A 21,941-nucleotide genomic window follows, 5' to 3' on the forward strand; every position below is an offset into this window, starting at 1 on the left:
AGAAGGGCTGTGTATGCACAGGGAGGTTGCTCAGGGGGCAGGAGTACATGGAAGGAAGGACACAGGGAAGAAATAACTATGGGGAGGATGTGGAAGGGGTGCTGTTGCATTGTGGGAAATTGTAGCCAATGTCATGAGACAAAGTGTATGTGAGCTGCTGTATGGAAAGTGAACTTGCTCTGTAAACTTTTCCCAAAATCACAATTTAAAAAAATAAATAAAAACCTGTGAGTCTACCTAAGATGTAACTACTATTCTTTCCTCATGTGGAGCAAAGAAGAGTAAAGAAAATCAAAGATTCAAGGAAACAATTAGGCCAAAGATGAATGGACCATGTAAACTACGGCCTTTTCTAGCCTGAGACTAGAAGGGCCTGATGTTGCCTAGCATCTACTGATCACTCTGATTGGGATCACAATACAAGGTCTTGGACAGAGTGGGAAAAAAAACGTAGAACAAAATTCAAAATCAAAAAGAGACCAATGTGATAGAGACTGGTGGAACCACTGAGAATATGGTCCTTGGACATCCTCCATTCTTGGAACTTACTTTTCAGACTAACAACAGACAGGCTTATAAAGTGAACAGTAACAGCCCTGAGGAACATACTTTTCAGAACAATCAACCATACGAGATCAAAAGGACAGAGTTTTACAAAAAGCAAAGTTCAGAAGGCAGGAAAGGATGAATGGTAACGAGGAACCCAGGGAGGAGGTGAGAAAATACTGTTAGATTAAAAATAACTCACTGCCATTGAGTCATATCTGACTCATAGCAACCCCTCCTTGGGTTTCCGAGGTGGCATCACTATGGAAGTAGATTGTCTAATCTTACTTCTGAGGAGTAACTGGTGGATTTGAACTGCCAGCCTTCTGGTTAGCAGTCAAATGCTTTAGGCATTACACCACCAGTGCTCCCACTGTTAGATTGAGGGGACTGAAATTAATTTCATAAAACAAAATGTGTATAAATTGTTGAATGTGAAACTACTTTGTTTTGTAAACTTTCATCCAAACCACAATGAAACATTCAAAAAAAAAGTTACAAACTCACATGCCTCTTGCTGTAACGATCCTAAAAGTGAAGTATCATTATCCCTGTTTTACAGGTGAGGAACCTGAGGTTCAGACAGGTTACAGTCATGCAACCAAGACCAGAAACTAGTAAGTGAAAGAACCAGGACTTAACTTTGGAGTCAAAACACTTTCCATTATGACATGATGCCTTTTGAAATTATTATAAAAGACAACCTCAGCAAAGGAATAAAAATCATCTCTATTCCATCAAAGATTTGTGAGCCTAGTGAAACATCCCAGTTAAACATCTTAGATTCTTCTGATGGGAAGCAAACAATTTTCATGTTTACATGTCTATTTAGAGTTAGAAGGAAACTCTATTGTCATCTTTTCCAAGCTTAAAACACTAGGTACAGCTAAAAGTAGTTTATTCAGCTGCATAGAAGAGTCTGCAGGGGGCTGCCTTCAGCCGGCCACCTTTAAAGCTCTCTCCCACTCGTACGTTTCACCCCCCTGTTGACAAATTACACCCCCCCATTCCTAAGGTAACTGAGCATGGAGATGGGGGGTGGGTGTGGGAGTGTTCATGGGAAACAGCAAGAGGGGACTGCAAGTCCAAAGCTTTGAAGTTAAGATGTGAAGACATAAATTCTGTTCTGGAAGGTTGGAGAAAACCCTTATCCAGAAATAACACAGACATTCTGAGCAGCACTGTGGGAAAAGCAGCCCTGGTCCCAAAAGAAGCAGAGGACATAGTCATGTCAAAGGGGTAGAATTTGGCTGGAATCTTTTAAAATCAAGACTCAGTGAAAATTTGATACAGTGGGAAAATTCTTGCCTTCTGTGTGGGAGACCCAAGTTCGATTCCCAACCATTCATCTCATATGCAGCCACCACCTGTTTGTCAGTGGATACTTGTGTGTTGCTATGATGCTGAACAGGTTCCTGCAGAGCTTCCAGACTAAGATGGACTAGCAAGAAATGCCTGCAAATCTACTTCTGAATGAAAAAAACCCTATAGATCACAGCAGTCTAATACACTACTGGGCCTGGGGATGCCACAGGAGTAGGCAGGGTTTTGTTCCATTGCACATGAGGTTGCCCTGAAGTGGGGTCAACTCCACAGCAGCTAACAACAACAGTAAGGCTGCTGCTGAGATAGAGAAGATTAACATACGGAGCTACTGCTGAAGATCCCAAACCAAACGCAAACCCACTGCCATCAAGTCTATTCTGACTCACAGCGACTCCCATTGGGCTTCCAAGACTGTAAATCTTTATGGAAGTAGATTGCCTCATCTTTCTGCTTCACAGAGCAGCTGGTGGGTTTGAACTCTGACCTACTGGTTAGTGGTCCAATGCCTTACATGTTGCGCCACCAGAGCTCCTTATTGCTGAAAATCAGTGGTTATCATTTATAGGGCTTCAATGATGCAACTGGCTCATAATAAATACATCCATATTTTTAAGGACATTTAGTGCTCAACTACCAGCTGAAAGGTTGACAGTTCAAACCCACTCAGAGGTGCCTCAAAAGACAGGCCTGGTGATTTGCTTCTAAAGGGTCACAGCTGTGAGAATCCTATAGCATAAATCCTATTCTGTGTGCTTGGGGTTGCCATGAATCAGAAGCAACTCGACAGCAACTAACAACAACATAAGTTCAGATAAATACAGTCCCAAGAATGAGTGCAGTGTAGTTGGTAGAAAGGACTAACATGTGCTTTTATTTTTCACAAACGGAGTTTATAATAAAGGAAATAGAAGTGTATTATGTGAGAAGTGAGAGAAGGGACAGAAAGTTACTATCCAAAAAAGGAGAAGAAAACTGAAAGCAGAGAAAGAAGGGGAGAGAGGCATGAATTAAACAGGGAGAATATGAATCAAAATTTAATCTTGGGGCAAAGTGGACGAGCACTGATAAGAAAGATTAATAACCATGATGGGGAAGAAGAATTTAAGTCCATAGGCTATAGTTACCACTACAAGGTGAGTGGGGACTTGTGGAAATGGGGAACCCTGACTTTTTACTCTAATTCTGCTACTGAGTCACTCAGTAATTGAAGTTGTTTCTTTCTGACTGTTGCTAGTCACCTGGTCCTGCACCATCCCATGACTAGTTGTAGAGCCAAAAAAAAAAAAAAAAAACTTACTGCCATCAAGTCGGATCAACTCATAAAGACCCCTCCTTGGGTTTCCGAGGCAGTATCACTATGGAAGTAGATTGCCCAATCTTCTTTCCAAAGAGTGGCTGGTGGGTTTGAACCACCAGCCTTCTGGTTAGCAGTCAAGTGCCTTAGGCACTATGCCACCAGAGCTCCCGGTTGTAAAGCAGACCATTGTTATGCACAGGGTTTTCACTGCCTGATTTTCAGAAGTAGATCACCAGTCCTTTCTTCCTAGTCCATCTTAGTGTGAAAGCTCCACTGAAACCTATTCATCATCGTAGCAACCTACAGGTTCCCACTGTCAGATGGGTGCTGGCAACACATGAGGTGCACTGCCTGAGAATCAAACCTGGGTCTCTCAAATGGAAAGTAAAAACTCTTACCAGTAAACCATCACTGCCCCTTCTTGACTATAAAATGAGGATATTGCCACTTCTGACTGCCTAAGAGACCTATGAGAAAAGCCAATATGGTATAACAGCTGAGCCTTGAACATAAAACCTTCTTCGTGGTACAGTGGCAGAAAGGTAGTCTGGAATCTGAGATCTAGGATGTTCAGGCTCTTTAGAGGGAAGGTGAGATAAAACATGGACTTAAATCACTGTGTTACATGGAACAGAATAATGATAATATGTCTATATAATTACAGTGACAGGACTGACTCCTCACACAACCCCCAGAAGTGGATCCCATTATGTTCTTCCCACAGCTGAGAAGACATAACCCTAGAGAGGTGAAAAACCAAAACCCAAACTCACTGCCATCAAGTTGATTCCAACTCATAGCGACCTCTTTTGGGTTTCTGAGTTGGTAAATCTTTATGGAAGGAAATTGTTCAGTCTTCCTTCCGCAGAGTAGCTGCTGGGTTTGAACTGCCAGCCTTCTGATTAGCAGTCAAATGGCTTTGTCACTACGCCACCAAAGCTCTCATCAAAAACAAACAAAAAAACTCATTGTCATGAAGTAGATTCTGACTCACAGTGACCTCTCCTTGGGTTTCTGAGGCGGTATCTCTACAGAAGTAGACCACCCAATCTTCCTTCCGTGGAGTGGTGGTTTGAACCACCAGCCTTCTGGTTAGCAGTTAAATGTTTTTGGCACTACACCACCAGAGCTCCCACGTAGGTGTTAAATGGTGTTGTTGTTGTTATGTACCCTCAAGTCGGACCCGACTCATAGTCGACCCCTCCTTGGGTTTCTGAGGCAGTATCACTATGGAAGTAGAGCAAATGGAATTTAAAATCAGAGTCCAGGCTTCTGGCCACTACTAAAGAGTGAGGATAAGAAATGCCAAAAGCATTGTTGAAAATACTGAGCTAGGGTCAGAATACGGTAAGTGATCAAAATCCACTGCACATAAATACCAATGTCAGCTAAAAATGGGGGGAAAATATAAAAAACCTTAAGACAGTCAGGGCAGCCCCAAGACTGGAAATTGTGAGAGGGGCATCACACAGTAGGATCAGGGTGGGAAGGGGCTTCTAGCTCACTAATACTTGCTGGTCAGATTATGGGGAACTCCAGCGGCCTCCCAGTCTTATTCTACTTGACTTCTCTGGGCAGAACTCCTTCTGCATCTAGTAGGGAGAACACTACTAACATGCATTTACACATTTAGAGTGAGGAACTTTAGAAAAGAATTACAGCTTTAAGGAACATCTTTTCTGGCTCACCCTCAAAGCTTCCCATAACTCAGGTATTTAAGACACACTATTTATGGCAAGTCACTAAAACTGTCCTGGTCTGACCCACATCTATTTACTTTTCTTGAATGGCTTCATTAGTCTACTAACTCTCTAAAAAAGTGTGGCCTCAAATAGGATGCATCTGATTTTGCCATTTAGGAGAGAGAGAAAGAAAATTTCATCTAAATTTAATTTCAGTGAAATTCTTGTCTGTTGTTTCCATATTAAATGTGACCCAGGTCACAGCCAGAAAAGTAAGATGAGGGTCTCTAAACTCAGAGAGACAGAAAATAGAATATTGGTTACCAGGAGCTGAGGGGAGCTGACATGGGGTGTTAATGCTTAAGGGGTACTGAGTTTCTGCTTGGGGTGGTGAAAAACATTTGGAAATAGATAGTGGTGATGGCTGCATGACATGTTGAATGTAATGCCACTGAATCATTCGTTTCAAAATGGTAAAAATGGCATGGTTTATGTTATCTATATTTTACAGTAATTATTTTTTCCAAAGATTAGGTTCTGGGCAAAATCCCCAACACCACTGGGTTATTTGAACTTTGCTATTGAGATGACTGACACACTCAAGTTAGCATCCGAAGAAAGAAAATCCTGAAACAAGAGAGAAATACAATTTTGAATGCATTTATTGCCTATTTTGTTCTCAACTAACTCACAGACCTTATGTTTCATGATGAATATACTTTTAATCTTCAAGGACATAACAATGTTATTCTCAATGTTATCCCACCAAGAATGGGCATGGTTTTTTTCATAATCTAAATATCCTGGGTAAGTGTAGTTAAAAATCAGTAATCTTAACAAGACAGTAATAGAAATGTTCCAAATTTCATCCTGGTGTTAGAGTTGACTGACCAGCAAGCCACTCAAAAAGCCCTATAGAATTGGGCAAGATCACCCCTATGGGGTCCCTCACCTGTTTAATAGGCTTAAGACTCAAAGCTATGTGCTCTCAAAGTGGCATGCTTCTCTTCCTAAGTTAGTATAAACTATAAATGTAGGCCACTCCACAAGTAAATGCTTGATTGTATCATGGAATGGCTGAACCCTCAGGGAGTTATCAAGTTAGGGTAATAATCAGAGTACCAGGTGAGATCAAGTCCAAAGCAGTAGTATTATTGGAAGGCTTGCTTTCTGTGTCCAAAGACAGAGTAAGAAGGAGAAGAAGGAAGATTACTTTATACAAATTCATGGCTACCCAAACTGTCCTCTTTGGCCACATAAACAAAATAAAATTCCCATACACTGGAGTATAATGCAGCCAAGCATGGATTTAATGAGTTCTACCACCTTTTAAACCTGCTACATGGAAATTGTATTTCCACATCCTTCTCCTAGGTGGAGAAATGAAACAGTAAAAATACTGTTATTTTGTGATACGTACTAAAGAAAAAAAAAAAAGATGTTTCACAAAATAATCTTACTCTCACCGTGGCCTGCCTCTCACAAAACTCAACATAATGCTAAAGAGAGGCATGCAACATCAAAGTAATTCATTTCTGGGAATGAATAACACATAGGCATAGTTCCCAGAAATGAAAATCTTTTTTTTCTTCTCTGTATTTCTTAAGTGGGTAGGCACTTTCCAAAGAAAAGTGCCCCTACCCCCCACATGTTGACTTTCTGCACAAAAAATTTAGTATATCTAGAATGTATACAATTCTTTATAATTTTAATTTCTCTGCAATATTCTCTCATACTGCATGTCTTACAAAAAACAGAAAATAGGCTGCGGAGCACAGTTTGGTAACATCTTGACTCTTAAAAAAAAAAAAAAAAAAGGTAGCTTACTGTAGGTATAAGGAATATGTACTTGACTAGGGAGATGAAACTAACCAGTTACACAACCTGAGCTGTGGGTCAGCTATACTATCCCTTTTTTCAGGAGCAAAGGAACAAATATTGAAAAGTTCAATGCTTGCCCGAGGTGTACACTGAGTAAGCCAGAGATTATCAACCAACAGTGAGATTGCAGTAGTCCCTAAGGAGCCTACCTGTGAAAGCCAGAGAGAAAATGAGAAACAGGTGTGGCTGGGCACAGCGATAAAAGGCTTTGATTTTCCTCCACCCAAACCACAATAGTGTTCTCCATCCTAGCTTTCTCAAATTTGCCTTTCTCTTCAAAAGAAGACCAGTCTCAAGTACGTGAAAAGGTTGAATTTTTCTCCTTACTTCAACAGGCAACCCCGAAAATCCAACAGAATTTATAGAGCAATCAGTTAATAAGAAATGCTTTTCTAAAGCATTTTCTAGTTTCTGAAACTGGACCAATGACTGGAGCCAGATCTTACTTTCAGAACTACACCACTGGGTTCCCACTGTCATCAAGTGGATTCTGACTCATTGCAAATTCCCTTGGGTTTCCAAGACCATAAATCTTTGCAGTGGTAGATTGTCACATCTTCCTCCTGCAGAGCAGCTGGTGGGCTTGAACTACCAACCTTTTGGTTAGTAGCCAAATGCCTTACCCACTATTTGGAGGCCACCAGACCTCCAAATCTCAACATTTGTCAGGACTCATTATAAAGATTTCCAAATGAAAATTCTTGACATAGTTTGAGATACCAAACTAGTATTTCCACAGAAAACACTGGATTAAAACTAAAATCTGTTTGAACATACCTTAGAGCAACCAAGACAAGTATACATGGGTCAAGATCTCAGACAGAAGAGAAATGCATTGAGGTAAGCCCTATGTTTGTTGCTAAATTTCATTTCAAGGCATTTGTCAACATCTAGCATGAGGCATAGACAACAAACAGAAAGCAGCAGCCTAGAACTTGGAGCAGTATCACTAGCTGGGGACAAAAATTGAAATTTAAAGCAGTTAGGACTTGAAGGTTCGAGGTCCCAGAGGAAAGGGGCTGCTAGAAATGAGCTCATAAAAGTGATCTCATAGAAGTTTGGGTTCACTTCTCTGAAGTCCGTTTCCTCTAGGACCTTGGCTCTTCAAGTCCTGGCTGCCTTGAACTCCAATATTTCCATTCGAGGTATTTGCCAAATATTAAGCGATGTATGCATGGGGTGAGAAGCTGAGAAAACAAGCAGCAAGAAACTGCTTAGAGGCTAAAAAGCAAAGCAGTTTTTGGCAGTATCACAGTGCTGGGCAGTTAAAAAATTAGAGTTCAGGGCCCACCAAGGAAGAGGAGCTCTGATAAACACCCTAGATGTTCAGCTGTGACTCCAAAGGGAAAACTAAAAACAGATGGAGCTTACCAAATCCTGAAACTGAGCTTCAACTAGAATAAAAAGAACAAGGTGAATGGCCTGTATTCTGTTTGCATTCCAGAAGAAAATTAGATCCAATATTGAAGGAGGTAAAGTATCTAGAACTACTTTTCATAAATAATGTCCAGAATTTAATAATAATAAAAAAAAAATCATCAAGCATGTCAGGAAATAAAGCCCAATGAGGAAAAACAAAGGGAACAAGCAAATAACAGAAACAGACCCACAGGTGATCCAGACAGTAAAGTTATCAGACATGGTCTTTGAATATAGTCTTATATAAAAGAATAATAAATCGTAAAGTTGACTTATTCCAAAGATCTGAGGTTGGTATAACATTAGAAAATCATTTAATATTATTTATACCACATTAACATATATAATATTTCCAATTGATTCAGGAAAACAGCATTTTATAAAATTCCACACCAATTCTTAATTTTTTTTTTTCAAAAAATCTCTTATCAAACTAGGAATAGAGGAGAATTTACTTAATGAGTAAACAGTATCTCCAAAAACATTTATAGCAAACATCATCCTAATTTGACTTCTTTCTCTCTGAAATTAGAAATTTCACAGGTATTTAAATTAAATACATTATTGGATGCCAGTACAATAAAACAAGGAAAAAATAAACAAAAAGTGTAAGAATTAAAAAGGAAGAAATAAAACTGATATTATTTGTAGATGATATAATTATATTCACCAAAAATCCAAAATAATGTACACATTTATTATTAGAATTAATATGTGAATTTGCAAGATTGCTAGATAAAAGATGAATATTTAAAAAATCTACAGTAGTCTTATATGTGACCAACAAAAATATCAGACCCTAAAATTTTAAAAGAAAACTAATAATAGAATTTAAAATAGCATCAAAAGATGTCTCTACCTAGAAGTAAATCTAACAAAAATATTTAAGACATAGAAAACAACATTAAAGAAGGCCTAAAAAAATGGAAGTAATATATCATGTGCATGATATATAATGATAAGATGTCAAGTCTTCCCAAAATGATCTCAAGATTTAATGCAATTCCAATTCAGAGGCTTGCAATTTTTTTTTTTTTGTGGAAGTTGACAAGCCCATTTTACAATTTACATGGAAATATAAAGGGCCATAAATAGCAAAGAACATCTTAAGGAACAAATTTAAGTAGCACAAACTATTTGCTCCCAACTAGTAATCTAAAAGGAGCTCTCATGGTGTAGTGGTTAAGGCACTTGGCTGTGAACAAAACGGTCGATGGTTCAAACCCACTAGTGGCTCCATGGAGGAAACATGAGGTAGTCTGCTTCTGTAAAGATTTATAGTCTTGGAAACTCACTGAGGGTTGCCATGGGTCAGACAAAACTCCATGACAGAGGGTTTGGTTTTTTGGGGTTAGAGTAACCTAAAGGCTGGCATCAGTGAGCCGGGTACCAGCAGGCAGTGTCAGAGCACCTGGGGGTGGCGCCAGTAAGTGTCAGTGAGCTGGGTGCTGGCACGCAGGTATTTGAGCACCAGGGGGAGGCTGGGAAGTCAGCAGAATTGTTTGGAACAGCTAAGGGAGAAAAACTTGTCTGTCAGTTTGTCTTACGGTGGTGGCTTGCATGTTGCTGTGAGGCTGGAGGCTATGCCACCGGTATTTCAAATGCCAACAAGGTTACAAGTGGTGGACAGGCCTCAGTGGAGCTTCCAGACTAAGACAGACTCAGAAGAAGGAAGAGGCCATCCACTTCTCAAAGAACTGCCCAAGGAAAACCTTATGAATAGTAGTGAAACGCTGTCTGATATATTATTGGAAAACTTTGTGACTAGCCCTGAAACATTGTCCAATATAGTGCTGGAAGATGAGCCTCTCAGGTTGGAAGGCACTCAGAATAAGACTGGGGAAGAGCTGGCTCTTCAGAGTAGAGCTGATCTTAATGATGTAGAAAGAGTAAAGTTTTTGGGACCTTCATTTGCTGATGCGGCATGTCTCAAGATGAGAAGAAATGGCTGCAAACATCCATTAATAATTGGAACATGGACTTATGAAGTATGAATCTAGGAAAATTGGAAGTTGTCAAAAAATGAAATGGAACACATGCAGATTGATATCCTAGGCATTACTAAGCTGAAATGGACTAGTTTTGGCCATTTTGAATTGGACAATCATATGATCTACTATGCCGGGAATGACAATTTGAGGAGGAATGGTGTGGCATTCATTATCACAAAGAATGTATCAAGATCTATCCTGAAGTACAATGCTGTTAGTGATAGCATAATATCCATATGCCTACAAGAAGACCAGTCAATACTACTATTATACAAATTTCCACACCAACCACCAAAGCCAAAGATGAGGAAACTGAAGATTTTTAGCAGCTTCTGTAGTCTGAAATTGACTGAACTTGCAATTAAGAAGTGTTGATTATCACTGGTAATTGAAATGCAAAAATTGGAAACAAAGAAGAATCACTGGTAGTTGGAAAATATGGCCTTGGTAATATAAATAATGCTGGAGATTGCATGATAGAATTTTGTAAGACCAACGAATTATTCATTGCAAATACCTTTTTTCAACAACACAAATGGTGGCTATACATGTGGACTTCCCCAGATGGAGTATACAGGAATTTGATAGACTGTATCTGTGGCAAGAGGTGATAGAGAAGCTTAATATCTTCAGCCAAAACAAGGCCAGGAGCTGATTGTGGAAAAGACCATCAACTGCTCATATGCAAGTTCAAGTTGAAACTGAAGACAATTAAAACAAGTCCACAAGAGACAAAATATGACCTTGATTATATTCCTCCTGAATTTAGAGAATAGATTTGATGTATTGAACACCAGTGACTGAAAACCAGAGGAATTGTGTGATGACATCAAGAATATCATCCATGAAGAAAGCAAAAGGTCATTAAAAAGACAGGAAAGGAAGAAAAGACCAAAATCGATGTCAGAAGAGACTTGGAAACTTGACCTTGAATGAAGAGTAGCTAGGAAGAATCGACAAAGTAAAAGAGCTGAACAGATTTCAAAGAGCAGCTCAAGAAGACGAAGTCAATTATTATAATGAAACATGCAAAGACCTGGAGTTAGAAAACCAAAAGGGAAGAACATTTCCAGCATCTCTCAAGCTGAAAGAACTGAGGAAAAAAATTAAGCCTCAAATTGCAGTATTCAAAGATTCTACGGGCAATATGTTGAATGATGCAGGGTATGTCAAAAGAAGATGGATGGAATACACAGAGTAACTATACCAAAAAGAATTGGTAGATGATCATCCATTTCAGGAGGTGGCATATGATCAAGAACCAATGGGACCGAAGGAAGAAGTCAAAGCTGCACTGAAGGAATTGGTGGAAAACAAGGCTACAGGAATTGACAGAATACACATTGAGATGTTTCAACAAATGGATACCATGCTGGAGGCATTCACTTGTCTATGCCAAGAAATTCTGAAGACAGCTACCTGGCCAACTGACTGGAAGAGATCCATACTTGTACCCATTCCAAAGAAAGGTGATCCCACAGAATGTGGAAATTATCAAACAATATCACTCATATGAAACACAAATAAAATCTTCCTGAATATAATTTAAAAATGGTGGCAGCAGTATATTGACAGAGAATTTAAAGAAATGCAAGCTGGATTCAGAACAGGACATGAAGTGAGGGATATCGTAGCTGATGTCAGATGGATCTTGGCTGAAAGCAAAGAATATCAGAAAGATGTTTACTTGTGTTTTATTGACTATGCAAAGGCGTTTGATTGTGTGGATCATGATAAACTGGATAACATTGAGAAAAATGGGAATTACACATTCCCACAACACTTAATTGTGCTCATGAGAAACCTGTACATAGACCAGAAGGCTGTCATTCGAACAGAACAAGGGGATACTGCATGGTTTAAAATCAGGAAGGGAGTGTGTCAGGGTTGTATCCTTTCACCATATGTATTCAGTCTGTATGCTGAACAAATAATCTGGGAAGCTGGACTATATGAAGAAGAATGTGCCATCAGGATTGGAGGAAGACTCATCAACAACCTGTGATATGCAGATAACACAACTTTCCTTGCTGAAAGTGAGGATGACTTGAAGTACTTACTGATGAAGATTAAAGACTACAGTCTGCAGTATGGATTACACCACAATATAAAGAAAACAAAAGTCCTCACAATGGGACCAATAAGTAGCATCATGATAGATGGAGAAAAGATTGAAGTTGTCAAAAACTTCATATTGTTTGGTTCTACAATGAAGCAGCAATCAAGACGTCAAAAGACATACTGTATTGGTCAAATCTATTGCAAAAGACCTCTTTCAAGTGCTGAAGAGCAAAGATATCTCCTTGAAGAGTAAGATGCGCCTAACCCAAGCCATGGTATTTTCAAGTGTCTCATATGCATGTGAGAGCTGGACAATAAATAAGGAAGACCAAAGAAGAGTTGATGCTTTTGAGTTGTGGTGTTGGCAAAGAATTCTGAAAGTACCATGGACTGCTAAAAGAATGAACAAATCTCCTGGAAAAAAGTGCAATCAGAACTCTTCTTAGAAGTGAGAATGGCCAGACTTTGTCTGACCTACTTTGGTCATGTTGTCAGAAGGGACCATTCTCTGGAGAAGGCTATCATGCTTGGTAAAGTGCAGGGTCAACTAAAGAGGGGAAGGCACTCTACAAGATGGATTGACACAGTGGCTGCAGCAACTAGTAGGAATCATGAGGCTGACATGGGACTGGGCAGTGTTTCTTTATTTTGTACATAAGGTCGCTATGAGTTGGAGATGACTCAACAGCACATAATAACAACACCAACAAAGACTGGCTGTTTGAACCCACCCAGGGTACTGTGGAGGAAAGTCCTGGCAATCTATGTCCATTAAGATTATAGCCAAGGAAACCCTGCAGAGCAGTTCTAGTCTATAACACACGGGGTCACCATGAGTTGGAATTGACTTGATGGCAACAGGTTTGGTTATTTTCAGTTACATACCAGATATCAGGTCTTAGAAAACTAAAGTGATTGAGAGAGTGCAGTATCGGTGCAAGAATGAAAAAATAAATGGACCAAAATAAAGAGCCCAGAAACATACAGACAAGTGTAGAAGGTCACTTGATTTATAAGAAGGATTGTATTTTCAATAAATGGTATTGGTTCAGTCAGGTTTTTCTAGGCTTCACTTATGATCTCAAAAATCTAGTGCTGTAGTCTAGCCCATTTGCTGAGCTCAGCACTTCTCCCACTGACTCTTAGGCATCGCTGCCATGAGAAAACCCTGAACCCATCTCCATGCCCCATCCCAGACCTACTCCAGTGTTCTCTATCTTCCAACTAAAAATTCTTGGAAATGTGATTCTAACCTTCAATAGTTACTGTTACTATAATTCTCTCAGGGAAATTATATTTTGTCTGTAAAATAGGACAAATTTTGCAAGTTCTGTCAAAAATTTAATCTGTTGTTGTTGTTATGTGCCGTCGAGTCAAACCTGACTCATAGCGACCCCTCCTTGGGTTTCCGAGGCAGTATCACTACGGAAGTAGGATTGCCCAACCTTCCTTCCGAGGAGTGGCTGGTGGGTTTGAACCGCCAGCCGTCTGGTTAGCAGGCAAGTGTCTTAGCCACTATGCTACCAGAGCTCCCAAATTCTGGCATTATTCCTAGGGACTCCACCAGTATGGTTTCTGTTTTGTCTAAGGAAATCTTTCCAGGTTTTGAAAACCAACTCTAAAGCAGCATTATCCTGTTTCCTTGCTTCTAAGATGTATTTCTTCACATTCTAAGATTCTGCAGTTAGGATGAAACATATGAGCCAATTGAGAATAAATAAATAAAAAACCTTGCCTTTTTCCAAACAGAGGAATTAATTATAATATTTCACTGCTTGCATCAGGAGGAATTGAATTTTCAGTTCGGTAATTAATTCTGACTTTAAATGTCTTCCAAAAGACCACCATAATAGAACACTGAAGTGAAAGTTATCATGTACATAGAAGATAGACCATCACTGCCAAGCAATCCAATTGCCAAAACATTTAGAGTCAAATGCAGAATTTCAGAGTCCCTGGGTGGTGCAAACAGTTACCATGCACAGGTGCTAATCAAAAGGTTGGAGGTTCAAATCCACATACAGGCATCTGGGAAGAAAGGCCTGGGGAGCTGCTTCTGAAAATTCAGGACTGCAAGCCCTATGGAACATGGTTCTACTCTGATACACATGGGGCAACCATGAGTAAGAGTTGACTCAATGATAACAGGTTTTTTGTTTGTTTTTCCAATTTTTTAAAACTAGCAGAAGCTAGTATGGTCAATTCATTAACCAAACAGGACCATCATTCAGATATTGAACATGTCTCTCTGTTAAAATTTTTGGCTGGCTTTGAAGAGATGTTCTTTAATGTCCAAGTACATAAAATTCAATTAAGAACAGTAAAACTAAACCTTTAACCAAGTAAGAAATGGAGGTGGAAATTATTATTTTTTAAGTCCTTAAAATTGCAGTATTTATCTAAAGAAGTATATATAGTAAAATAAAGAAATACCTATAGAAGTAAAGATGATGAATACATTTTATGAAAAGCAAGGTACCACCACGATGCTACTATGCATGATATGAAAGGCTAAGCTAGTTAGAGTAATCTTTATGCTCCAAGTAAAAAGATAGCTTAATGTGTATTCCACATTGTAAAAACTGGTAAATCAGTAAATGGAAAAACGTATAAGAATGTAAGTAAGTAAAAATGCCTTTGTGTACATTTCTTCTAGTCTTTCTCCTCCTCCCACTGTCGGATTACCCAGTAAGCAAAGTTAGCACTGGCTTACTTGTGCTTACTTAGTATTCTATAGTGAACAATTTCATATTTTGTTCAGTAAATCAAAGATTCTGCTTTTGGGTATGGCAAGCATCTGTCTCCTTCCCAATCCCACAGCTCCTTCCTACAGAATCAAAGCCTCTTCTCAAATTTATAATCCCTGACAGGGATGGAGCACCCAGTATGCAAGATAAGAAAGGGCATATTTACTAATCTGTAATGAACAGTTTCACATGTTTTAAGCCTACGTTCACCTTGCCTATTGGGTAATCCTCACCTGCTTCTAACCCTCTTCTCTAGAAAAACTTGTAATTGATTTTAGAATTATGGACAGTCAATGCTTACTGTCATTCAATGTATATGCATTGAAACTGGCCAACTCTTTTGTCCTGGCATTATACCATATGAAATGTAAAACAAGATTTTCTCTTATGGCCAAAAAATCTCTGGGGATGTTTTCTTCCAAATACAGTTGTCAGGACTACAGAATGTCCCAAATGTTCTTGGGACGGTGGGGGCTATGGTGGCTGCCTTTGAGGGGATGTCCATCTTCAGGGGGCTCTCCCTTTCCTTTGGTCTGGCTTTGGTCCATTTCTCCTCCAGATCACTCAAGTCAGGATTTGAGACCACACCAGTACAATGAGAGGAATTCCGGTAGCACAGAGCCTAAGGCACTTGACTGCTAACCAGAAGGCTGGCAGTTCAAACCCACCAGTCACTCCTCAGAAGGAAGGTTGGGCAAGCTACTTCCATAGTGATACTGCCTTGGAAACCCAAGGAAGACTCTCTATGAGTCAGGTCTGACTCGACAGCACATAACAACAACAACAAGAAGTACAACGGGAGAAGGAATTCATCCCACTTTGGAGCTGTTCTTATAGGTCTCCTCACTTTCCTTTGTCCAGGATCAGATCCATCCAATTCTGGGACGGGGATGGGATTGAGGTCTTTGTCCTCTCCAAAGCAGTATCAGCAGCAAATGAGGTCCACTGAATCACTGCTGGCAGGGTAACAGGACAGAATGGGGCTAGGGGTCATAAGACCTTGGCTCAAATCCTGCCTCCTGCCTGATGACAGTACAGAGATAAAGATAAATGCATTCATAGATTGTGGGGTTACTTCTCCAAAACATAAACATAGGGAAGATAATTCTATCTACCCTTTTGGGTGGTGATGATTGGGCCATATAAATATTACTTGCTGAGCAAATGATCCGAGTATCTGGACCATATGAAGAAGAATGTGGCATCAAGATTGGTGGAAGATTCATTAACAATCTGTGATGTACAGATACAACTTTGCTTACTGAAAGTGAAGAAGACTTGAAGTACTTACTGATGAAGATCAAAGACTACAGCCTTCAGCACGGATTACACCTCAACAGAAAGAAAACAAAAATTGTCACAACTAGAGTGATAAGCAACATCACAATAAATAGAGAATAGATTGAAGTTCAAGATTTCATTTTACTTACGTCCACAATCGATACCCATAGAAGCAGCAGTTAAGAAATCATATGACATGTTTGTAAGTCTGCTGCAAAAGACCTATCTGAAGCGTTATAGAGCAAAGATGTCACTGTGAAGCTTACAGTGTGCCTAACCCAAGCCTTGATATTTTCAATAGCCTCATATACATGTGAAAGCTGGACAATGAATAAAGAAGACCACAAAAGAATGCATTTGAATTGTGGTGTTGGTGAAAAATATTGAATATACCATGGACTGCTAGAAAAACAAACAAATCTCTCTGGCAAGAAGTACAGCTGTAATGCTCCTTACAAGTGAGAATGGATAGACTTCATCTCACGTACTTTGATCATGTTGTCAGAAAGGACCCATCTCTGGAGAAGGATAACTGCTTGGTAGAGTAGAGAGTGAGTGAAAAATGGGAAGACCTCTCAATAAGATGGATTGACACAGTGGCTGCAACAATGGGCTCAAGCCTGGCGATGATTGTGAGGATGGCACAGGACTGGGCACTGTTTCATTCTATCGTACACAAGGTCACTATGAGTCAGAATCAATTCAATGGCACCTAACAACAACATATTTTAAACAAATACCAAATGAATCCTCTGGGATTAAAGAAGTAGGTTTCAATGATATTAATATTTTCACTGTATTATATAAACTAAAAAGCCCTTTGGTACATCGTGATTTCATTTGCTCCTTATAAAACTCCAAAGCAGACAGGATGGGCATCATGAACTCCAATTTATAGATGAGGAAAACATTCACTTCCAGGGTGTGCATATCAGTAGTAACGTTCGACTACAACATCTAGGTATAAAGGCACCAGGTACTGCCATCACAGGCTTACAAACATCAGGGTTCCAATAAGAGAAATAGAATTTCTGCCAGTTGACATGATTTTTTTTTCCCATTCCTATTCTACTTTTTAGTCGGTTCAAAAGTTTTCCTTAGAGAAGCCTGGAAAGCCAAAGTACCAAGGCCTGGTACTTTTCACCAACAGAACTGTCTCATTTGCCATCCAAACAGAAGGGCTACTTGCATCAAAGCTAAGGAAGTGGGGGACAGGGAAGGATGCCACAAGGAGACTGTATCCACAAAAGACTGATTACCTCTTTCTGACACTTCACCTTTACCCTGGGACTGTCCCCATGTCTTTGGGGCAACTTCAGGAAGCATAAAAAAACAAAAAATCAAACCCACTGCCATCGAATTGATTCCGACTCATAGCAACCCCCATTGGGTTTCCAAGGTGGCAAATCTTTATGGAAAATTTTAGGAGCTCTGGTAGCATAGTGCCTAAGGCACTTGACTGCTAACCAGAAGGCTGGCGGTTCAAACCCACCAGCCACTCCTCGGAAGGAAGGTTGGGCAATCCTACTTCTGTAGTGATACTGCCTTGGAAACCCAAGGAGGGGTCGCTATGAGTCAGGGCCGACTCGATGGCACATAACAACAACATTTGGACTTGGCAAAATTCATATATACCATGATTCATTCTCTAAAAGGTAACCTCAGTCTCTTCTGCCTATCTCAAAACCCACTGCCATCAAGTTGATTATGACTTATATTGATCCTATAGGACACAGTAGAACTGCCCCCATAGGGTTTCAAGCCTGTGAATCTTACGGAAGCAGACTGCCTCATCTTTCTCCTGGGGAGCAGGTGGTGGGTTCAAACAGCTGACTTTCTGGTTAGCAGCCAAATGCTTTAACCACTGTATGAATGCAAATTTTTACCAGTGTCATCATAAAGATAGTGATTTATAACACCAAAGGTTAACACTAACCCTACTTAAAAACTAATACCACACAATCCCAAAAGAGTAATCTTAAGAAATTAAGTGCAAGGGCCTTCACCGTGCAAAATATTCAGCTGCTGATCATACTCCAATCGGGTTGCTTCAGATCTTTTCATAATTCAGAGTCTTCTCCAGGTTTTATTCTCGGGTTTTGAAAAAAGTATCAAATGCTTCCTTGCTCCTATTAAAAGCACTCTCTACTCAAATTACCACTTTTTTTTAACTTACCTGGTCCAATCACCTCTTATCAGTCAAAGGAACATATTTCTGCAGAGTTCACAAAAAGGCCCATCTATGAAGAACCTTTTCTAATCCTCCTTGGTGGGGCTTCCTAGCTTTTTCTATCTGGAGGCCCAACACATAACTTCTCCAGCCTCAGCTGAGTGGATGACTCAGCATTCAAAAACCTGACTTTATTTATTTTTTTTCTTTTTCAAAGCAGCCAACTATTTTGCAACACAAACATTTGTTAAGTGAATCTATCAAATACTAAAAATTTCACTTAAACATGGATTAGACAAATAAGTTTCTTCACAAGCCAAGAGAATCGTTTCCAGCCAAGACATCAAGCTGGTGCAGATGGGAGAGCAAACCCTTCCCCCAGAAGGAGTCATGCAGTTAAGTCTGGGGACCTTTGGAAGAACGTTGGGAGCCAGCCGGAGGCCTGGGCTCCTGGCCTACAGATAAGAAAAGAAAATCTTCCTGCCAATCTGGAACCCTTCAAAAGCATGACATTCTCCCAATTCTTTCAGTGCTTCCCCTCTCCTTATGTACAAAAATGAAACACATCCAACAGCCAACACTCCTGTCCTAGAAGGCAGAGAAGCTGCAGTTCTTGGCTTGGAGAGAGAGTCATCAAAGGCTGGGACAATTTGGGATTTTGTTTTTCAAACTCACTGCTGGCCTCAAGAAAGTATGACACCACCATCTTAAGCACAAGGCAGCTGCTCTTTTTTGGCTGGAGTTCAGTATAAACCTCACAAATGTTCTGCAAGATCCCTTTTTTTTTTTTTCATTTAATAACAAGAATTTAAAAAAAAAAAAAAAACAACTCCAGAGTCACATAACTCCCAACCTACTGTTTCTACTACAAGGGTTTCCCTGAAAGACAGAGAAAATAAGATATTCCAAACAAATTCCTGAGCAAAAAAAGTTACCAGTTGGTTCTTCCTGCCAGAGAAATATAATGGCATAAATAATTAGGCAGATTGCAAATCAATGGCTAAAATATTTCCAAACAATCATTGGACACAAATTCTTATTGAAATATAAAAAGAAAGTCAAGCAACAAATAATTTGTTTTTCAAATAGACCCTCAACAATTATGCCATTGGAGATACTTTTGTTTAAGACTAAAAATCTTAAGACATCAGAAAACTTCTCTTTCATTTTGAAATTTTAGTCCATTAGAAAGATATCATAATAGCTAGATTTTACTTATCTGTTAACTATGCCAGCTAAGAAATCACATATCACATAAAACACCATAACACACACCCAAAGCCTAGCATCTGCCCTTCCTGCTCCTCCCCCATTATTGACTTGAAGATGCACAGGTGCCAGATGTTGGTGATGTTCTCAAACTAAGAGAAATCTTTTGGAAGCAACTTAACAATCATTATCACTTTAGTGTGCATATTTATAACAGGCCCACACAAACCTATAAATTCAGGTGAAGCCAAAGTCATTCCAAACAACTAGAAATTCTTGGGAAGTCAGCAGGTTTCCAAGACCAAAAGGAAGAATTTATTTTTTGGTTTATAACTAGCAAATTTGATTTAAAATTAGCAAATTGCTTGGAAAGTATGTAAAGGTGGGCTCCCTCTCCCTCTGTACTCCATTCCTTTAACTCCATCTTCCTATAGCTCTGGTGGTATAGTGTCTAAGGCATTTGACTGCTAAGCAGAAGGCTTGCAGTTCAAACCCACCATCCACTCTGTGGAAAAAGAGTGGGCAATCTACTTCTGTAAAGATTTACCACCTCAGAAACCCAAAGGGGGTTGCTTTTTTTTTTTTTTTTTTTTGTATCTAGGAGCTCTGGTGGCATAGTACCTAAGGCATTTGACTGCTAACCAGAAGGCTGGCGGTTCAAACCAACCAGCCATTCCTCAGACGGAAGGTTGGGCAATTTACTTCCATAGTGATACTGCCTCAGAAACCCAAGAAGAGGTCGCTATGAGTCAGATCAGACTTGACAGCAGTGAGTTAACTATTAAACCATCATATCCTGTATTGAGTTTCTACTTCTGCACTCCGAGAACTGTGTAGAAACAGTCATCTGTACATCATGTGTATAATTCTTGCTGAACTACTAAACTGACCCCAAAATGCTAGCAAAATTCAAAATTACTTGGCCTACTTTTTGAGTACTATAGGTCTGAGCTAACTGCTTAATACTCCATAGCCTTCACCCTCCCATGCTCTCCAAAGCCACCTCATGGAAGTTTCTCTTTATTCCTAGGCAGCCCCATGGATACCATCTGTTGCAACTCTTTTGTAAAAGGATCTGGTCTCATTTCAGAAAACAAGAATAATATAGATATATGGAGAAAAAATCTATTGTTCCCTGTAGCCAGATGATAAAATATATTCAACACACACACATACTCACTCACACACTCACTCACAGATAAACATACATTTGCAGAAATACAAAGCCTTGTCTTCTTCGCTTGAATTAGTACCATTTGTAAGCATCTTTAACATAATTTTCGTATGTGAATTCATTTTAGCTACCTTTCCCCATCATTTGTGGGGACTACACACCAGTGGGAACCATTTTATCCCCCCAAAATTATATAGTTCTCTGATCACAAAGGATGCATAGTAAATATATATCGTTCACAGCTTGCTTAGGAAAGAAAAATTATGTGGAACACCTTCAACTTAATAATAATCTTCTTGTCAGCCAAACACTATCATGCAGATCATATATCCCATCATCTTCATGTGCTGCCCTGAACTGCAAGCCACCTTCCACAGACACAAATGGTGTTACATGATGACAGAGAGAGAAACGGGGCCAGCCCCGCCCTTTAGGGCTTCCTTAAGCCTTCATACCTGTGCTGATGCTCCTGTAAGACTTGGTAAATGCTGATAAGAAAAGTTTGGTTTTTAAAACTCCCCACAACACAGTCCTTGTAGATTCGGAATTCTGCAGCCGTCACCGCCTCACCCTCAGGGATCTGGGATAAGTTGAACTTGAACTCTTTGTGGTGTCGCTGGCGAGGGGAGAACTCCTTGTCGTACTCCACTATAAGATTAAACAAGAGAGAGTGACAGCTTTTGTTACTTGACTAAGTGCCACAGGCTCACCTCATGAAAGTTCCCCATGCTACTTCTTAAATGGATTACCAGTTACCAATAGGAGGATCTGGACTCTGCTGTCAAATAGGCTTAGATTAAAATCCTTTATTTTATCCAAGGGTTAAAGAAAGTTTTTACATTTTAAGTACTTTAAATATTTAGTTTAAACAATTTGCACAAATGCAAGTTATTTAAACTCTTGGATTCAAGTTTCTTCATGTACCAAGCCAGAAAACCAAACCCACTGCCCAGTTCTGATTCATGGAGACCCTAGGAGACCCCCTGAGAACTGCTCCATAGGGTTTTTCTGGCTGTAATCTTTATGGAAGCAGGCTACTAGGTCTTTCTTCTTTGGCACCACTGAGTAGGTATGACCCGCCCACCTTTAGGTTAGTAGTCAAGGGCAAACCATTTGTGCTACCCAGGGACCATTCTTCATGTACAAAAATGGGAATA

The 21,941-nt window shown here is 39.7% G+C and overlaps 1 protein-coding gene across 1 annotated transcript in view; it reads right to left on the minus strand.

The window, feature by feature from the left end:
• BMP6 (bone morphogenetic protein 6) overlaps window positions 1-21,941 on the minus strand; it is a 270,968-nt gene that overhangs the window by 32,890 nt on the left and 216,137 nt on the right. The window contains exon 2 of the mRNA XM_042783701.1: window positions 21,240-21,432. Within this exon, the coding sequence (XP_042639635.1) occupies window positions 21,240-21,432 (193 nt within the window). The remainder of the gene's footprint in view (window positions 1-21,239; window positions 21,433-21,941) is intronic.

This window comes from Orycteropus afer, unplaced genomic scaffold (assembly GCF_000298275.1).
Source record: "Orycteropus afer afer isolate SDZICR_OR568_19922 unplaced genomic scaffold, OryAfe1.0 scaffold00027, whole genome shotgun sequence".
NCBI lineage: Eukaryota > Metazoa > Chordata > Mammalia > Tubulidentata > Orycteropodidae > Orycteropus > Orycteropus afer.